General features: G+C 43.0%; 1 protein-coding gene across 1 annotated transcript; it reads right to left on the bottom strand.

Annotated features, from left to right (window-relative positions):
* Nucleotides 1-536: 536 nt before the first annotated feature.
* Nucleotides 537-20,409, bottom strand: abcd2 (ATP-binding cassette, sub-family D (ALD), member 2). Its single transcript, XM_030440774.1, has 10 exons — nt 19,111-20,409; nt 18,010-18,190; nt 17,304-17,425; nt 12,510-12,669; nt 11,783-11,877; nt 9,578-9,723; nt 8,040-8,185; nt 6,910-6,994; nt 6,157-6,282; nt 537-5,992 (listed from the first exon to the last, which is right to left on the bottom strand). Exons 1-10 carry the CDS (start codon nt 20,053-20,055, stop codon nt 5,788-5,790), a joined length of 2,211 nt encoding a protein of 736 aa, XP_030296634.1. The 5' UTR covers nt 20,056-20,409; the 3' UTR covers nt 537-5,787.
* Nucleotides 20,410-20,455: the final 46 nt, after the last annotated feature.

Below are 20,455 nucleotides of genomic sequence, written 5' to 3'. Positions count from 1 at the left end.
ACTGCTTGTGCACAGCATGCTCCATACTACTCTTTCCATTGTGTATTGTTATTGCAGTAAATTAAGAGACATTTTTATTACTAGGAAAAGACACAAGACGGGTCAATCTTAATCTAATCTAAGTTTTTTTCATATTTTAACACACAAAATATTGAAAACCTGCTAAGAACACTAAACAGTAGAGTGCCAGACTGTGGAAAAAAAACAACATATGGCAACCATATGAATCAAATGTTAAGACTGAATCATATTGTTTTCTGGGACTGGGCCTGACACAGCAAGTCTAAATATCGCTCATAGTGAGGAGGTGGCATTGACCTTTGGCTTGCTGAGACGGGTTTATTTTCATGAACCACCTACCAGGGCTATAAATACCATGACATGGATTCCTAAAAGTCAGGAAATAGAAATGTGTCAAAAAATCTGTAGCTAACCCAAACACTTCCAACAGTTATTTAAAGGTACTGAAACCTGAAATGGTGCGAATTCTGTTCCAGAAAAGGATCGAGAAGAACAAAACACAACACGGCCCATTCTTCAAGGTTGCAATGTATTTTTTTTTTATTTACAAGAAAATACATCTTCATCTTCCAACGTAAAGTGACGTCAGCACATGATTTTTGTAACAGATGACCTTTATGCAGATGTACCTCTCTTGGTTCTAAGGTTAAAGAATACAGACTCCTACACATGCACAATGGGATTTCAGTAAAGGGAGTCTGGGGTTACTGCTCCAGGAATTCAAAATATAAAATGCACAGTTCTATGTACGGGTGTTTTGATTGCAAACGGAGCTGATGGAGTAAGTACAAAGTGTAGTAATCCCCAGCTTCGAGGGAGAATCGCTGCATGTTGATTCGGAGGCACAGGACAGTCAAATAATACCTCAAAGATAACCTGAATAAGTTAGAAACCAGAGATTTACTGCGCTCATGATCATCCACATTTCTTTCCCGTATCATTCAGTCACTGAAACTGTCATAAATATAGATTTGACTGTCCTACACCGCTTGATGAACATGACAATTCAAGTTGAAAATTTAAAACATGATCCTTGCTCATTATCCCAGCTCACACACACATACAGTAAATCCAAACGTTACATGCACTATTAACACAATTATAAAATGATCAATTATCAAACAAAAGGGAAACCGTCATGACCTGACCACATGTATTCATTGCCTTCGTAACCTTCAGAGATGCTTTATCATACATAATGGATACATTCAATCTCTTACTTACAAAAGGGATGATAGAGTGCGAAACTTTCCGTATCAAAGTTTTGTTAGTAAGGATGTCATTACAGTATAAAGCAAGGTCATACAGTGTAGCTAGTAGGCCGCTAAAGGCCTAACCTCATTGGTAAGTAAGCTATTTTAACGGATTGACTGAAGGGCTGAGAAATGATGAGGTGCCATATTAAAAGAAACGACAATGTAGATGTTTTCCCCCTGGAATAAATCCAAGATCAAGTTAACTCAAAGAAACAATAAATAGGAAAAAAAAAGTGTAATTACGTTAAATCTGCGATAATTATTCGTGGATACTCAGGGGAAGCAAAAACAAGCTAACCGTTAGCATATCCTTTTATGGTGAGGTAGGGAACTTGTTAGCCAAAAGTGGCCTATTAATATACATTTTTAGCCGTCCAAGAACCTAGAAATTTGCATAATATGGGACCTTTGAAACAGGTGCCTGCTCTGGCCAGAAACCTGTTATGAGAGCAGTGGGTAACCAGCACCGACAAATGCTGCTCTGACCCAAGACTCACTGGGGAGCAAGTGTTAAAAAAGGTTTAAAAAAGGAGTTTTGTCTCAGTTAGGCTGTTTTATAGTGCGACTGGAGGACAAAATTCCACTCCTACAACAATGGCACCTCATCATTTTTCATCCCATCCTCTTTAGTGAGCAAACAATACTTCTAAATCTTTCTTAATTAAAGAAGCTATGCTCATGCCTATGAATTACCGGCACTGTCCGCTCTAGAGCTGACCTCATGTTCCAGTGTCACTTGGCAGACTCTGTGTCATTCAGCGGCCCGTCTGGCCTCCTGTCAACAGAATCTGACCGATGGCACACACGACTTATTTCAGGTCAGAAAATGCTGCTCAAAAAAGGCCTGCCATGCTGGTTTTTCAAGTCCTGCACTAATGCCTTTAATGCTCTCTCGCGTACCGAATGAAAGCGTAATTATTTTTGTGCAGCACAGATTACATTACATTATTATTCCTTTACACATTAAAGGAATGGCATTTCAATTCCTTAATTAGATTTTCTTCTCCAGTCACATTCTTTTGGGGGGTAAAAAAAAAAAGAAATCTTGGTTTTGTCCTTCTGTAACCTAGCAGCCGTCATCCTGAGAAGAGGAGGGCTGCATCCAAATGGTCTTAAGTCCTGTACACTAAAAGCATGAAGGGGAGGTTGCAAAGGTTCGAACTCTGAATGGAGATGCACTTTTAGACATCCTGGATGCAGGCCCAGCTTGGTCTGACAAAAGGCCTGAGGGATTTGACAAACATACTCAACAATTTACATCGTAACGTTCGATAACAAATCAGATGACGCGGGTGCAGATGTGTACCTTAAACCAGCACCCACTCACTTATTTCTTTGCAGGTAACAACATGCCGGTGCGTAGTTTGAATTCTGAAATCTGCTGCTGATGTGACTGATTGTCCATCCTCTGCAACACAAGACGTTGCGGTGTGTTAACAAAGCAGAGGCTTAATGAAATATTGTGGTATTCTAACCAGTGACGCAACCTGATATTACACTGTACCAGTCACTCAAGCTTGGTAGTGACGTGGGTCGAGTCCTGTATGCAGCACAGTGTGAGAATAGCATACAGTAGTCCAGTGATTCTCCTGTTTGTGATGGAGGCTGGACCACTCATAGAAAAAACACGCAGAGTGCTTACACACTTCTCTGTTTACATTTTTCAATTTACAGAGCAACTATTGAACTATGGGTGAGCTAAAGACAAAAAACGGAAACGGAAAAGTTGCTGCGTCCTTTTTTTGCATCTCAAATGCAGTGATAATTTGTATTGCTTAGTGAGCTTTAGGACCGATTGAATGTGAGAAACGGCAAAAATATGAGTCTACGTGCCGATGGTGGAATCTGAAAGACTAGAAACTGAATGGAACCAACAACCATAGCTTCTCCACCCGGATTCCCCTCTCCTGTTGCACCACTGTAAACACACGGGGCCGAACCACGAAAAGGAACAAACTGTAAAAGCAGCCACGACCACAGCTCAAAGCCACCACAGGAGAACACAGCGCTTACGACCGTTTCAATAATAATCACTAATTTCACAGTATCACAACTTCCGATGAGTTGCTGGTAAACAAACATGGAGGCTACATGAGAACTCATTCTGTTCCTGCATATAGCCAAGATGCATGCCAGCTGTTAGTCAAGAGGCATACGACGTGCTGAAGTGTCCTTGAGCCAAAAATTGAAATCCCTTCCAGCGATCTATGAATGAGCCCGACCTCTCACCGTTGTACTACTGTATATTAGCCCTATTCTGTAATATACCATAAGCATAACCACATTAAGGGCTCATATGTAATAGCTAGGGATGAGCGAGTACATCATTATCTGTAACTGTTCAACCAGCTCATTTATCCATATTGTAATGGGCGGGGCTTCAACTAGAAACTCGTGGTGCTTATACCACAGGTGGGAGGGGCAATCAGAAGTTTGTCAGCAGGATTACACAAAAAATACTGATACTGAATACAAATTTCTACAGAACCTGGAGGTTGGGTGTGTGCCCAGAATAGACCCCATTAACATTTTGATGCTGATCCAGATAAAGGGACCCATCTAGGAAGCTCCTGTCTCTTCACACAAGCCTGATCGAGCACCACTAACAACATCAGAGCACCCGCGCCCAATCAATTTCTATGTGCCAAACGAGCCGCGAGACTTTAATCGTGCAAGTGTGTGACACGGTGACGTAGTGTGATGTCACAACGTCACCGAATTACAGGTGGGACTGCTGATGAGGCGTTTAAGGTGCAGTGCTGTCCGTGGGAGAGAGGCGCTTCTGTGGGCGCAGACCTTTTACATTTTCTTTAACCTGCACAATACCTTTTTAACACACTGGAGGAAAGAAAAAAAACATAATAGGTCTCCTTTTACTTCCTTACTACCTTCCTTTAAATATGTTTTATTTGATATTAGGTTTGATCAAATTAAAGGGGCCTGTTGGGCCATGGTGGAGGTATGCACGCTCAGTCTGTTTAAGCCTGAAATTGATATGTGGTTAGATCGTAAGTATCTCTACCTTTAACTATTAGAAAACTATTTACAGAACAGCCTCTGAACTGAGCTTCAGATCAATGTTTTAATTAAAAGACACTATTTACAGCACCCAATAAGAGTTTCATCCATCACGAGTATGGATACTGCCACAATTTACTCAGATGACATTATCTGATACTCGTTGCAACGGTGTACTCGCTCAAGCCTAATTAAAACATAATAATAATAGGAATATAACCAAACATTAAAAGATAATCAGCTTCCAAAGTCATAGCAAAGTTTTTTTTTTTGTGTCATCACCAACTTTATATGAAGTCTCTTTTGGCTAAATCAGCATCACGTATTAGCTCGAATGTGACTCCAGATCAGGCTCAAAAGGACCCACAGAGCGCGACATGAGTGTGTTTTGTGTCAACACAGGGGAGCGCTTCAACAGCTGTCCTGTGCGTGTACATACATCCAACACTTACACAGTCTGACTGGCTACCTGTTGTAGCACATGTGTGACTGTTCGTAGCCAGCGCAGACTACCGGGGTCAGCTCGCTCTCGAAGAGGGCCTCTTTAGCTCATTGTATTTGTTCAATAAACCAGAAACCTATGTTTTGGAGTCAGACCCGCGTCACTAATGGCTCCGATAATAGACCCCAGATCGTCTCTTTTTCTTTTTGCCTGCAACTGAGCGATATCGGCGGTTCACGGGTGTGCGACAACCTAACAAGCGCTAACGATGAGGTATAAGGAGAGGGATTGTACTGCGGCTAGACACACAAACTCAAACAAAGGCATACTGTGACATTTTGAAAAATAGTCTCTTTTGACCTCTCAAAACGAAGAGGTCTCATTAAGTTCAGTAAAAACTAAAAATCTACTGATAAATTATAACAAACGTGGATCCTGCACAACCCAGCACACTGGGCGTGGAATACTGCTTTGGACATTATCATTTAGTGGTTCTATATTAAAAAGTTTTCCAGCTAAGATGCAGGTGTCACCGTATTTCACTGTGAGCTATCACGACAAACAGAAACAGCCCTCTAAAAGCAGAGTAAAGTGCTACAAAACGAAACAAACAAAAATTCACCGTCTCAGTTCAAATTTGGATTTACCACTTTTGCCACTTTGAACCCGCGGCGAATGGACCTTGAAAATGATGTGCGCTAAAAAAGCAAAACGCCTAAAAAATCTATGCGGTCGATGTGCGTAACACAACGGGGGGGATAACACTTGCGGGATCCACTTCGCTCTCCCCCTCTTGCGGGGCAAAGACGAAGGAGAAAGGAGGAGAAGGGAGAAACTAACTGGCATTAAGAGCTCTCCTACTTTGAATCTAAAAAAAAATCTAAGCCTAAAAAAAAAAATACTCACAAACCCCCTACGGATCTCTTTTATTTCTTTCACGCTCTCAACTCCTCCTCCCCCCGCCTTTTCTCTCCCCTTTCACCCTTGTCGCTCTCCCCCTCTGGGCCCCTTCCCTGCTCCCTCCCCCCGCTTTCCCTCCCTCTTTCTCTCTCACTCCTCGGCCGTTTTGAGGACAGAGTCGTCTCCCAGGATCTTGCAGAGCTCGTTGAGGCGATGCTGCATCTCGGGAATGCCGGCCAGCTGGGCCTCCAGCCGCTGCTTCTCCTCGGTGAGTGTGAGGCGCGTCGCAGTGTCCAGCTGCTCGAAGCGCCAGCCTCCCTCCCCGTCGAACTGCAGCAGGTGGGTGTGGTACTTCCTGGAGGCGGAGAGCGAATGAAAGCACACTTAATTTGCTGCGTGCAATGAATTTACGGCTTTATAGTGGATCTGAGAAGTGAGTACATTCTCCACTACTACTCTCCAGAGTGATATATCAAGTTATGCATCTCTTTTATTGAATAGACTGGACAATTTTCCTACCACAGGGAGGGTCTGTGTGTGATGGAGAGCAGAGAGATGCCGGCATCCTTAGCAGTCTGGAAAATCTTTCCCTCCACATCAATGCTCACAGCGCTGGTGCACTCATCCAACAGAGCATATTTAGGCCTGACAGACACAGAAGGTGAAAGTGGTTTTCATTAACAGCATTTCATACAGTGGGTAAAGGGTGAGATTTGTTATGTTGGGAGATCATTTCCGAGTGCTAATATAGAAAATCACCTGTTCTTATCCTGGATAAAACACGAACAATGCTTATATTACTTCCTAAGAGTACAATAAACAACAAATAGGGGGCGGCAAATCACAATGTAACTGCTAATTCCTGCATGGTGGCTGCCGCTTACTAGTTAGCTTGGTTAGCTCAGCAGTTAGGTGTCGTGTTTACCATCTTCACCATCTCAGTTTAATGTGTTAGCATGCTAACATTTGCTAATTAGCACTAAACACTGAATACAACCGAGGCTGATGTAGATGTCATGCAACATTGAACATTGGTCAACTTGACCTGAAGATGGTGCCATTAGGTAGTTGTTAAGACAATTCAGTCTGGACCAAAGTGCTAGACTGACCAACTGACATTGCCCTCTCTAGCCGCTAGCATGGCTAAAAAAGGCTTACGGTTCCTGTCAGAAGTACAGTTGGCAGCTTACACTCTCGTGCCATATGTTGAGTGTATGAAGTTAAACCGGCCACAGTCTAATGACAGACAACAACAATGCCGTTTCTCCTCACTTGTGGTAGAACATGCGAGCCATGCCCATCCTCTGCTTCTCCCCCCCTGACAGCACGTCCTTCCAGTCCAGCTCAGCATCCCAGCCTGAGAACCACAAGAAGACTTCACATGAGCTTGAAAACACTTGATACCAAAATGATATGTAAAGACAGAGGTATTTGGGGATTGTAGACACTGAGAGTAAATAGTGTGGAGAGTAGCGTAGAGTGGAGAGCATAAGCAAGTGCATGGACCTATTTTATTGACGTAGAGACACTGGAATACATTAGGCCTTAACATAAAGAGTTCATCAAAAATACATTTTGGACAATGCAATGAATAATTAAAAGATAAACAGACTGTTCCAGCCATTACAAAGGAAAGGCAGATACATAATTGCTAGAAGGTTCAACCAGCAGAGCTGCACTGCGTAGCAAAGGTCACATTTTCTTAAATTAACAGCAAAGTCCTTTGCCGTTTCATTGCATGTGTGCACACACCCATGATCAAGATGTTTCTCAACATCTTCACAGTGCAGCCATTCATACATTAAACCCTCTTGCAGCTCTCAGCTTTGTACGGCAGTCGGCTCACAACAATAGTCTGTTTATCTGGCAATGAGAGGAGGGTGGCTGCCAATTAGCCACAGACGCAAGTTTAGGCAATACAAGTAATACCAGGGTGCACAAGATCAAGCTTCTGGCCAGTAGATATACATAATCTGTTTGATCTCGAAACACCAGCAACACTGCACCATGGTGACGATTTTGAAGGTGAAAATGTAGAGACCTTAAACGCGATAAGATTACCGATTTGGTAATGACTTTATTTGCAGGTACTCAATTTGATGGACTCATTTCATGGCTAGTGGTTATTTTGTCTAATGCTTTCGAGTTATTTTGTGTAGCTGCTGCTTATTTTGGCTAATGGCTTTTGATTTTCTGCAGCTTGACAACACATAAGTTAATCATTATTTTCATAGTTTTGTCTAGTTATGGTACAGTATATCTAATCATCCATTTGTCGAATGGTTATTTGGTCTTAGCTAAGAATTATTTTCATTAGTTTTGTCAAGTTATCTAGTCGATGGTTATTTCTGAACTGTTCGTCGAGTTGACGGTTGTCACGCACAGCTTTGCAACTCCCCTACCTCCCTCCCTGGTGATTATGTGGTTGAGGTTGACTATGTCCAAGATGGCGTCCAGGTCCTTGTCGCTGAGGCCTCTCGCAGCCATGTCCTCCACCGAGTCTGGGTAGATCACCTGGTCCCGCAGTGTACCCATGGACATGTATGGCCTGGAGGAAACACACACACAGACACACACACCTTATCCACTGAGCGTTCCTTTATTAACCCGTCAATTCCTCAAGTTCTCCGGAATATTAAGGGAAAGAAAGCCCCGGCGAAGAGGGTGTGTGTGTGTACAAAGGAGCACTTCTCTGACACACTTAAAGAACAAGTGCTTGAGAAAGACACCCATTGAGCTGCTGTTGTTTCTTTTAGTGTATTGGATTCTGTTACAGCTGCCAGGTGCCAGTCTCATCCGATGTATAAAATATTTACCGCTCTGCAGGAGGGAGTCAGCTGAGTCTGCGGCTTTTAAGCAGCTCTGGGTAAGATTACATTTGATGGTTTGGATAAGAGTGGCTTCAACTCACTTTGAGGGCTAGAGTCCTGCTGCCACCTTTTTTGGGAAGATCAGTTGGCTATCTTACCTGTCTAAAGTTAAAAGCACCTTGGTTGACACCACAACCAGTCGCATGTCTTCAATGCACCATGCAACACTGATTAATCTGTAAATGGTTCTCTTGATTAACGTATGAAGTGCTTAAATATTTAATTTTTTGTACATTTATCTAATATAACTGAAACTACGGCCTGTTCGTATGATTGTAATATGCGTCATGAATTTAGTGGAAATATACATTTTTTGCATTTCATTTTGACTGAACATGACTGAATTTGAGTGAACATTAAATTTTTTCTTAAATGTTAACATTTTTGTAGGGGTTTGTACCGAACAAGCATGTTCCTTTAAATCTGGAGAATATAATTTGTAGGCAGGGGCATCTCTGTAGCATAAATCTGCTATTGAGACCTGCCTCAGACTCAGCCTTGCTATAAATCTTGCCCAGTGGCCACTTGCAGTAAAAAAAAAAAAGAAGAGAAGAACGACCCTGGAGCATTTTCCCCCATGAAAATTGAAAAAATAAAACAGTTCGAACACATAGCTTTAAAAGACTTCCTTATTTTAAAAATGATTGTCAGTCTACAGGCCCAGAAAATAGCAGGTGGTGTTTTATTCTTTAAAGGTCAGCGGTTATCTTCAATCACTGAACGGTGAGTTATCACGGATCACTTGATCAGCGTGAAAACGCATGGCTGATTTTAGTATCCACGCTCAGTCGCACTAATGATTCTCAAATGGCCGCGATAACAAGGGAAGTATAATAAAGAAGTGATTGTAGTTCAAAGTATTCCAAGCCCTGTCTGGGTGGTAAATATTTCACTGCGGCCAGAGCTCTGGTTTCTCTTGTGTGTGTGGCTGAACACACACACACACAGGTCCTGTTACAATTGGATTACATTACCGTTAGGGTTCACCGGTACAATGATCAAACTCTACATTTGCCTCTGTAAAACTCACTTCTGTGGGAATATGTGTGAAGGGCTGTGTCTGTGTGTACCTCTGAGGGATGTAGAACATATGTTGAGGAGAGGGTTTGTGTAGCCGGCCGCCGTACACAGGCCACAAACCGCTGAGGATCCTGAACAGAGAGCTCTTCCCACAGCCGTTAGGCCCCGTGATTAATAGGTGCATGCTCTCTTCTACCTGAAATGAAACGAGAATTTGTTAATCCCTCGACGCTGAGTCAGTCCTCTGTATAATTATGAAACATCACTAAGATATAAAGCCCTGGAGAGACGGGGAAGCGTCAGTGGGTGTTATAAGCTTTTGATAGACGGCATAAGACAACACAGCATTAAACACAGGAGATCTACAAAGCCAACATCCCTCCACAGAGACTCCTCGCTTTTGAGCAGAATACACTTCATTTGAGGTGTTTGTCCTCTGTCTCTGGAATCAAAGCGCTCCGAGCGACAGCCCGATCAAACTGTTTGGATGTATCACTAAGTGCTTCGAGTTTGCCCGCAGCTAACAGGGTAACAGAGCAGCAGCAGCAGCACGGCATGTATTGACTTTATGTATCTGACAGTACAGAGGCAATAAAGATGAACAAGGAGAAAAAGTAGTTTGGTTCTGAATGTAGCTTTAAAAAAAATGACCCACCATGAAAGATCTGGAAAAAACACAGTGTGATATAAACCCCGTATTTCAATAAATTACTCAATACCCAGAACTTTTGAGCATCCATTGCATATTACCTTAACTATAATTCACCTATAATTTCTTATCAGAGTTACATCAAGCCAGGTGTCAAACTATGACAGTATCTCAACAATGATCCTGTGCTCTTATAGCCTGAGCAGAGCCGGAGAGTGTGACATTTGCATATAACCTTAACCTTGAAGGCATACACACACTGTCAACAGAATTTTCCTGCTCTTCCAGCCATGTCAGCAGCTTGTATTGACCTCAAACCGGAGCTTGATGTAGTCCCGATTAAGGTCTGTAAGTGTGAACTGCTAGCACTGTTTGAAAGCAAAACTCCTAGAGGAAACGCGTTCTTCAAAAAAAAGAAAAAAAAGAGTCAGGAAGGTTTTGATCTTTCATTGAAGGGTGGCTACCTGGTAGTCTGGCTTATTTAAACCATCCTAACATGATGTTGAATGAATACCTATTTCATTGCTATTTAATAGTATCTACACTGTAGTTATGGGGTAGTGCGAGGCACATGTCATTATATCTGTCTATATGTATATAGTTTTAATGCGCATATTTTCTTTAAAATTGTTTAATGTCTTCTCACTTTACATATTCAATTCTTACTTTCATTTCTAATCATCTTTTTCTACGTATGTGTTCTCATATTCTCTCTATAGTGTGATATCTCTATTCCAGAAGGAGCAAATGTAATGTCCACAATTTCCCCCTCAGGGATCAACGCAGTATTTCTAAATCTCATATACTGACGTTTTTCGAGTGGTGCCTCTGTGAATATGCGTACTCCTGCATGTTCAAGTTCAAAGGCATGTTTCTATGACAACAATTTTTAAATCAGCTAAAAGCCGGCTTCGAGGAACTGAAGTAAAAATCCAGGCTCGGGTCAAATTATCATCAAGGCAAGCTCAAGCTAACTCAGTTATCCATAGACAAAAGAACACGACCCTGGGATCAGCAGACCGCCAGCCTCTCTGGAGTTTCGAGGAAAACAAACACAGTACGCGCACAGTGCCACTTGGATCAAAATGTGGACGGAAAAATGTTATCCGTGGAGCTGACCCTCAGAAAGAAAGAGGCGCTGCAAACAAATAGGACGGGGTGTTAGCGTCCTAACGGCATCTCAAATGTTCGAAAAGTGACTTTTTAATCTTTTGTGAGCATTGATCTGTAGTCTGGCACGCCCTAACATCCTCTCCGGCTCAAACGCCCTAGGAGAGCAACACACCACTGACACCCAAAGGGAGTCTCTGTTTCCTAATGAGACCACAGAGGATTCATCAAAATGCTAATTAACACCGCACGGACCAAAAAAACCTCAGGGAGTCTTACGGTGAAGTTCGGAGAACATCTGAAACGGAGCACCTCAGATATGTAAGCTGTGGGTAATGGGTAATAGAAGTAGAGTTCAATGCTGGAATAGAGATTAAAGGACAATTCTGATGCTTTTGTATGTTAGTCTACTGTAGCTAGCAAAGACGGGTTACACAATAGACGTAAAATGACAGAATACAGAAAATTCAAAGAGGTTATAGTAGAGCTGTCTCACCTTAAAGTTCAGGCAGGACACCACGACGTCCCCATTCGGCGTAATAATTGGTACATTCTCACACACAATGCCATTGTCCACGTCTATCACTTCACCTGAAAGACAAAAGAGTGAAGGCAAAAGAGAAAAATGATCAGAAAAAATGAATGACAGTGAGTAAGAGCAGGACTGGAGGATTAGACTGAAGCCATTAAGTATGGATATAAATGGGATAATACCTACATAGAAGTAATTGTGGGGTTAAAATAAAAAATAAAAAAATCCCTCTTTATCACTTTACTCATCTCACAGCTTAACAGCGCTCTGTAGCAGGAGATTGACTCTGGGGTCAAAAGGACATGTATGCAATGATTCTGACCTTTTACCTCGATACTGCTGAATGCTTTTAATATCATGTTGGGGATCTCAGAGTGTATTCTCGCGCTAAAGATGTAGCTGCTTTGAAACGTTACTTACGTTGACTTTATCCTTTGACTCAGGACTGATGTTTTCCGTTTATTCTGTGTTATTTCAGTGCACACAATGTATTGGGACTAACCAACCAAAGCCCAGAGCTTTTCCCAAATAGCAGAAGTGGTAAACGCTTGCCCAATGTAGCAACAGTAACCAAGGAAAGGTGTAGTTTGCAACTGGCCAATTAGGTTGCTGTCTACCTGTTTTTCTTTTTTTTTCAGTTTATTTCCATACAGAGGGAGGTGTGAGTGTGTGCACAGAACAAGAAACCCACCCTTTATCTCCAGAGGTCCATCTATGTGCATCTCAGGCTTGCTCTTCTTCTCAGCCCCCTCCGATGATAGAGAGGAGCGCTTGTAAACACCCTTCTGGACGTCCTCAAACACCACGAACATGTTGTGGACCCGTGCGGTGTAGCCTGCCAGCTCTGTGACCTGTCACGACGACATACAGGGGTCAAAGGTCATTGTTGAGTAACGTAAGAGGAATGTTAGCGTGACCGCGAAATGGATAAGATTAAGGCAAAGATCACTGCCATGGCCACTTGCTAATACAACTCCCTGTGTGTGTGTGTGTGTGTGTGTGTGTGTGTGTGTGTGTGTGTGTGTGTGTGTGACACTTGATGACTAGTTCTCTCACTTGTTGAGAGTATGTGAATAGTAGCTAGCAAGCCGGCAGAGAGGTCTGAACAGTTAGCTGTTAAGTTAAGTTAACTTAAACCATTGGTTAGCTAAAGCAATTTTTCAGCTACTGAAATAGCTAAAAGTAATGGACAAATGGTTGTAATAATAACCTGAAGCTAATGGACACATGGAAATAGTTACCTAAAAGTAAACAGCTGAAATTGTTAACTAAAAGTAATGAATACATGTTTTAAACAGATAAAGCTAATAAAAAAAGAGACATATGTTTGGAATAGTTAGCTAAAAGTAATTGATAAATTGTAGTAATAGATAAGGCTAGCTCAAAGTAGCTGAAATACTTTGCTAAAAGACAATGTTTTAAATATCTATCTAAAAGTAATGGATACATAAATTTAGTTAGCCTAAGGTAGGCCTATCAAAAAATGGTTGAAATAGTTCTCTGAATGTTAACAGCGTAACTAATTAGCTAAAAGACACGGAAAACTACTCTGAATAGTTAGCTTAAAGTAATGGATAAATGGTTGAAATAGTTAGCTAAAAGAAAACGGTTGGAACAGTAAACTAAACGTTATTGATAAATTGTTGAAATTGATCATGCTAACTGGACAGCCTAAATAGTAACCTATAAGACAATGTTCTAAATACTTAGCTAACAGTAATGGACGTACGGTTGACAAAAAACTACCTGTAAGCAATGAATACATTTCAATAGTTAGCTTTAAGTACTGAAAAATAGTTGGCTGTAAATGTAAACAATTCACATAATTAGCTAAAAGACAGGGATAATTGGTTGGACTATTAAGCTAAAAGTAAAAGACATGCTTAAAGCAGATAACTAAAAATAAAAGTTAAAATAAATGGTTAAAATACTGTAGATAGCTAAAATGATAAATAGCTAAATCTTAGAATTTATTGTTGAAACTGTTCAATAAAAATAGCAGATAGTTAAAATAATGAACTACATAAAAAAAAAGAGGTTGGCGCCATTACATTAGCATGTGTTGTGTGTATAACAAAGTGTAACAGTGTTTATGCAAATATGTAATTTACACCAGAGTCACGCACTGGCTGCTGTCGTCGGTATGCCGTTTGGACTGAATTTCTCTCTTTACTTTTCACAACCTAGAGTAAACTCTTGGATGGGGCCATGTTTACAGCGTGTCGAGTGAGCGCACACATTCACACCCACACGCAGATCTGAAAAGCTGCTGTACATAATGTGTGATTATCTTTGAGAGATGGGAAAAAAAAGGAACTATTTTAAAAATAATGTGGACCAAGACTGAACAAACAGCCGGACGGAATATATATAAAAATATGAGAAAAAAAACTGCTAAATTTAGAAGATGAACTTAACCCAAAATGCATTAGAAATATCTTTAAGCAACCAGAGGGTGTTCTGCTTTCAAACAGTCTGAGACTCAAGGACAAACGAGGACAAAATCAAGAGAGAAATCCCCCTGTTGCTTTGGCTTCGGTGCTGCACCCTGCAGCGAGACAATGCAGGCTGTTGACACAGCTTGATTGTATTAAACAACAAACACAGATTCTGAGAATTCATGGACATCATGTGGGGCTTCAGAGATGTGACTCGCTAAAAGACGAAAGAAACCGGTTGGAGGACTGACTGTGTTCTGTGAGTAAAATGTTAAAAAATTTTCACAAGTGCCTTAAAAAAAAAAAGGTGCAACATTCAAGGTCTAAGCATGTGTATCCTGCTGTGGTTTCTGCACACAGAGTATATGAGTAGAGCCACGATAATGGTCCTCCCCAATTTGTCTAAAAAGTGTTTGAGAGAGAGAGAGAGAGAAAGTGAGAAAGAGATGCAGAAGTGCCGGCTCAAAGATCAACAGATGGAGGATTATTCACAGCTAGGCTAAGCCCCGAGGGAAGGAGCTCTGGACACACACACACACGCACATACAAACACAACACCAGCAGGACTCACTGCTGGCTGACCTACACTGACATGAGAGTGGCAGCAGATTCAATCTTGAGGAATTAATGCCTATAAAAGGTTTCTGTGTTCAGTTTTTCTTTCCATGATTTGAGATTTTTCCATGAGATGAGATCTGAGGCCAACTTTCACCCAGCTGTGTGTCAAATCACCATCGTACAATCCGACAATTACTGCAGTGAGTGAATGATTTACAAATTAAGAGCTCTGCTCTGGTAAAACTGCTATGGATAGTGCCATTTTCAAATTCAGTCTTGAAGTCTTGGTCTGTGTGTGACTTTTTTAAAAAACACAGCCGCACCTCGCTTCTTTCCGCATTGTTCTCTTAAATGTGTTTCGCGGCACGAGAGTCACGCGCAGCCTTTTGCAGCCAAACAATAACAATGACGAGGAAATTCTACTTGATGAATATTGGATTTCAGACGCACTCTGAGTGAGAGTTGCTTGGACAGTAAACATTTGGGTGTTTCATAGACAAGTTTTTAAGGTGCACTACGTAGTTTTGGGGAAGAAATCTGATTCAAATGATAAGTATCTTAATTGACTCTTATGCTTCAACAAACTAAATAAACAAACTCTCTGTTTTTGTTATGACTGAATACACTGAATAGACACACTGATCATAAAAGGCAACACAACTTCATACCGTCTGACTTTGTTTATATGTGGCGGACCCCGCCACCTTTCTAGCTTTCAACTGTTAGCTTCTAACAGTTATTCAGTTACAGAACAGATAAATATTTCTGAGTTTGTGTTTCTTCTCAAAAACTACATAGTGCCTCTTTAAAGGTGTAAGCAAAAAGCAAGGGCTGCAACTAACTATTATTTTCATCATTGAATAATCTGCTGCCTATTTTCATGATTAATCTGTTGTTTAAAATTGTGTTATATTGTGAAATATCCTCATCACAATCTCCAAGAGTCAAAAACGTCCTCAAATTCCTGCTTATATCCAAACATCAGTCCAAGACCCAAAAATGTCTACTTTAGGGTCATAAATGGCGAAGACAATAAGCAGATCCCGACATTTAAGACGTTGGAACCAGCAAATGTTTGACATTTCTTATTAGAAAGATGACTTTTGATTCTTCCTTCCGACTGACTGATTGAACAATTGACTAATCGTTGCAGCTAAGCAGACAACAACAACCCCAGCAGACCAGCAAAGTTCCTGAAGAGAGCAGAGAGGACGAGAACAAAAGGGAACAAACAAAACAGAGTCTACAAGATGAGTAACAAACTGACACGAGCCGGGACATGTCATGGGGCCATCTGACCACTCACATTGTACTGTACACTGTCACATTAACCAGGCAGAGTGTTTGGGGGGGGTGTGAGCAGGGCATAGTGCCTGAGGAATGTGCCTGTTAAGTTGCACACACACTTGCACATCTCTCGGCCTTGCATGCAGCGGCTTGCTGCGGCACGTTAAACAACACTTTTACACAACACGGGGCCAAAACTCATGTCCTCCGGGGAAGTGTTTTTAGCTGCAGCCGTGCTACGACGCGCCAGTCAGAAGCACAGTCTGTTCTGTCACAGATTCGGAAGTAAAAAAAAACCAATTCGCTCGGAGCTTTCTGTGTGATCGTAAAAACCGGAGCTGTGTGTGTCTGGCCCTGAGTGTCTGCACTCTGGCGTGAGTGCAAGCGGTGTACAGTGGGAAGTTTGTTGAGAAGAGGTGATTCACGCTTAAAGAGGCAGACAACAGCCCGCTTGCACTTTCAGAAGAGTTTCAATTCCTCCCTAATCAGCACAAGCATGCTCTGGAAGTGCACCCAACCTTTGCTGAAATACCGAGGAGGCCACAAGCGCTGAGAAAAAAAAAAAAGTACACAACGCCGGTGCGCGTATGACCGAAAGCAGACGAGTACGAACCGGCTTGTACTGCAGCCCGGCTTCGCCACAAAAGTGCTGCAGCCAAATCCTCTTATGGACCTCAAAATGCAGCCCGAGTGAGAGAATGCATGAATGGGTCTTGCTATTTTTTGGGGGATTAAAATGCAACGAGAGATCAGGGATTTGGCCCTCGGTGAACAAGGCCTTTCATTCAGTGAATTTCTTTCTTCGGGACTCAGAATAAAGTCTGGTGCGTGCGCGGTGAGCCTCACAGGGGCGTAGAAGTAAAGAGAGGCTGATGTAGCGTCGTGTACGGCCAATCTGTGCGCTCATCCATCCCGCCTGCCCATCTGTTGGACCACTTGCCCTTCAAACACCCTGGGCCAATGAGATGACGCGGCTGTTCATAAATCATCGGGCCATCTGAAACTGTAGCCTGACCGATCAAATCGAATCTGATGACAAACTAGATGAAAGATTGCGGGCTAATTATGGCTAATGGGTTATCAAATATGTTGCTGCACCTCGAAATGTGGCCTCATGTGACCCCAGATTGTAGCCCTCCGTCGTATTTTCAGTTGCTGCTAATCAGGAAGTGGTTCAATTACTTCGGCATGTGGTGCCTCACCTCTTTGTAGGAGGACATGATCCTCTCGATGGCGTCGGCTCCTGAGGCCAAAAGGTTCCGGGCAGTGGTGAAAGCCTCCGTCCTCTCGCTCACCATCACGTGCGTCTGCCCGTCTGCCGTTTCTAGAGGAGCGAAAGGGAGGCGACAGAGCAGGACATAAGAAACTGTGATACTACGCACATGTTATTTCAAACAAGGCAGCTTTCCATCTCTGCCCTCTGTCATCTGCCTGAAGATCTACATCCCGTGAGCCTCCTCACGGCGCATCCACACACTTGTACCTGCGAGCATTAGAACAGCATGGAAATGAGTTATTTAAATAAAAGCACCGACAATGGAGCATTAGCACGCTGGTGGTGGCCGGCAGCAAACAAAGGGACTCAGTCACAGCTTTTATTTTGGATGCAACTGAAATGTCAGCAGGGATGTGTGGGAGGCAGCTACTGCTTTCACACGTGCTAATCAGCTCCTGCTGGAGGAGGAAGGTGTAGCTGCTGGTTTGGAGATGCTAATGATCCTCTTGTGTATTGTGAAACGTACGAGTGAAGCACAAAACTATTACAGTGGTGCTTAAAAAGAGGTTTACACCGCACAAGACACTGTCAATCACACTTAAAACACTGTTAAAGAATGCTCATAGCCTCAGACGTGTCGAATTGGGAGATTTGGGAAATAAAAGGTTCGGGGCACCTCGAGGCCTCCTTACCGTTGTCAGCGAAGCCGGTCGCCGTGATGATCGGCACAGCGACCATGACCAGCCCGCTGCTGCTCCACACGTACTTCATGAGGAACTGCTCGATCATGATGTACCAGAGACGCTTGGACAGGATCAGGTTCATCTGGTCCGCAAGGGCCCTGTAGCACTTCTGCAGCTGCCGCATCTCCACCTGCAATGGACAGCACATACACCTGTTATTGACTGACATCCCTGTCGTCACGAACTTGCGTGTTCGTGCCTGACGCAGCAACGATTGGTCGATTAATTGATAAGTAATTTGGAAGAAGAGTAGTCACCAACTATTTTGATAATCTATTAATTGTTTCGGTATTCTTTAAAAATGTTTTGCGTTTCTTTGTCTCAGTAAATGGAAAGTCTTTGGGTGTTGGACTGTTGTTTGGACAAAGGAAGCTTTTTTGACATTTTAACAGATTAAAGGTGCGATACTTTCAGTTTCAAGGTTTCAAAAATGAACCAAAATCACTGACAGAATGTGAAGAAAGTTCCGTTTTAACTTCAAGACGTGTAGTGTTGCAGAGTTATCTACTTAAGTTAACAAGCTAACCAGCTAGCCTCATCCCATCCCCATCCACACCCCCCTGGGGTGCTACGCTCCTAATCGCTAGCTGCACTGATAACTAAGCTAACTAGCTAAAGGCAGCTGTGGTTACTGCAGTTAGCGGTTACCATGGTGATTTGCTGCCCCTGTTTGTTTTGAGTATGAAATCAACAGGTGACCATTTCTCACATATTGCACATTTAATCTACTATCTAAATAATTGTTGCAGCCCTATTCATGTGCAGGTATCACTCAGATGTACACATTTAATGACACTTTACTAACTTTGTTATTATTTGTGCTTAATGATCATAATCAAGATGCCTCATGTTGTTGGAGTTTACCTGCAGAAATGGAGAATTACACTATATGTAATACTGAGAAAAACACGTTGTCTATTAATGATCTACTAATGTGGAATATGGATTTACTTCTGTGGTTGTACTCTACACAGATCATAACTGAATAACCGCCACATTAATGTATCTAACACTGCTGCATGTCTGCCACAACATATGATCAGTACATACCTTGTGTCCCCTGTAGAAAGCTATCTCCTCCGCGTTCGCAATAATCCTGGAGTGCACGTAGCGCAGGTAGCCTTTCCTGTGCGCCTCCTCGGCCACCAGCTTGCCAAATTTGGGCGAGCAGGCACGCAGGACCTTCGCCGTGGCAAAGACCACGAGCCCGGCCAGCAGGGTCGGCCCGGAGGCGTTGGCCCCTCTGGACCTGGCGGTCTGAATCAGCGTGTAGGAGGTCAGCATCACATCCAGTATCGGCTTGGTGAGGTTAGAATAGAGGTGGGCCACCGACTGGGAAAACATCATGACGTCCTCGGTGAGAGACTGGTCCGGGTTGGCGAGCCTCCCGTCCATGTTGCTGACTTTGTAATAGGTCTGATCGGTGAAGTAGGTCCGGTAGGCATGGTTCACCAGCCGGGTGCGGAAGGCCAGGGCCAGTTTGCACTCCAGGTACCGGATGGCGCTGTTGACGAACGTGGCCGGGATGGCAATGAGGAGCCATTTGACCAGCTGGATAATGAAGCTCTTGGGTTTCTTCTCCACGATCGTTTTGACAATCTTACCGTCCAAGCTGGCCACGTATATAGAGAGAAACGTCCGGGATATCAGCGCCACCGAGTGCAAGGAGAGCAAACCGAGCTCTTTGGACACGAGCCTGGGGAAGAGGATTTTAGCAAGTTCGAGGATCTGCTTAAAAAATTCTGCATTTACCCCTGGCGACGTTTTCCGATGAACAGCCACATCTACCTGTGTCTTTGCCAAACAAGTGGAGCCGTTCTCCGCCTTCGAAACCCGGCCATTATTCCTGGGATCTTTGTTTTTGCAGAGCTGCTTGCAGATGATGGGGTACAGGGTTTTGACACCGTAAGCAGCCGCCGCAAGAAACACGGCTCGCTTCGCCGCAGCCGTCCGGTCCCATTTCACTCTGGACGCCGCATCGAGGATGTTGGACATTTTTTCAAACGTTAGTCGACTCTGCTGACAATCCTTACAACACCCATCCCCCAAACCCGACTCACCGCGTCGATATAAAAAGAGCGAAGGACTTCTGATGGCTGGATTGATGTGAGGCGAGCCCGATACATGTACCGCTACATCCTGCTCTTTTCTGTACCAGGCGTCAAGCCAAACAAACCGTTATGGCCCTACTTCCGGTTACAGTTGTCAAAATAAAAACTTACGGTCAACTTCCCCTCACACTCAAAGGACAAATGAACCGCACCGCCCAGTTTGTGGTTTTATTTTTTGAAGTTAATTCGCCGAACTTCCTGACTTGTTGTGTACGCTTCCGCTTTCCGCTAACTTGACGCAACTGATTTCCGCCCTACGCTGTTGCAGTGGCTTTTTTCATTGG

This window comes from Sparus aurata, chromosome 14 (assembly GCF_900880675.1).
Source record: "Sparus aurata chromosome 14, fSpaAur1.1, whole genome shotgun sequence".
NCBI classification, from domain to species: domain Eukaryota; kingdom Metazoa; phylum Chordata; class Actinopteri; order Spariformes; family Sparidae; genus Sparus; species Sparus aurata.
Note: the sequence above shows the minus strand (reverse complement) of the source record. Positions and strands in the feature narration are given on the sequence as shown.

Excerpts from the sequence above, each read along its gene's own strand:
- abcd2 (XM_030440774.1), bottom strand. The coding sequence starts at position 20,055 with ATGTCCAACATCCTCGATGCGGCGTCCAGAGTGAAATGGGACCGGACG. Across the intron at positions 18,191-19,110 it reads CTTTCTACAGGGGACACAAG|GTGGAGATGCGGCAGCTGCA; the intron begins GTATGTACTGAT and ends TGTCCATTGCAG. Across the intron at positions 6,995-8,039 it reads CATAATCACCAGGGAGGGAG|GCTGGGATGCTGAGCTGGAC; the intron begins GTAGGGGAGTTG and ends TGTGGTTCTCAG.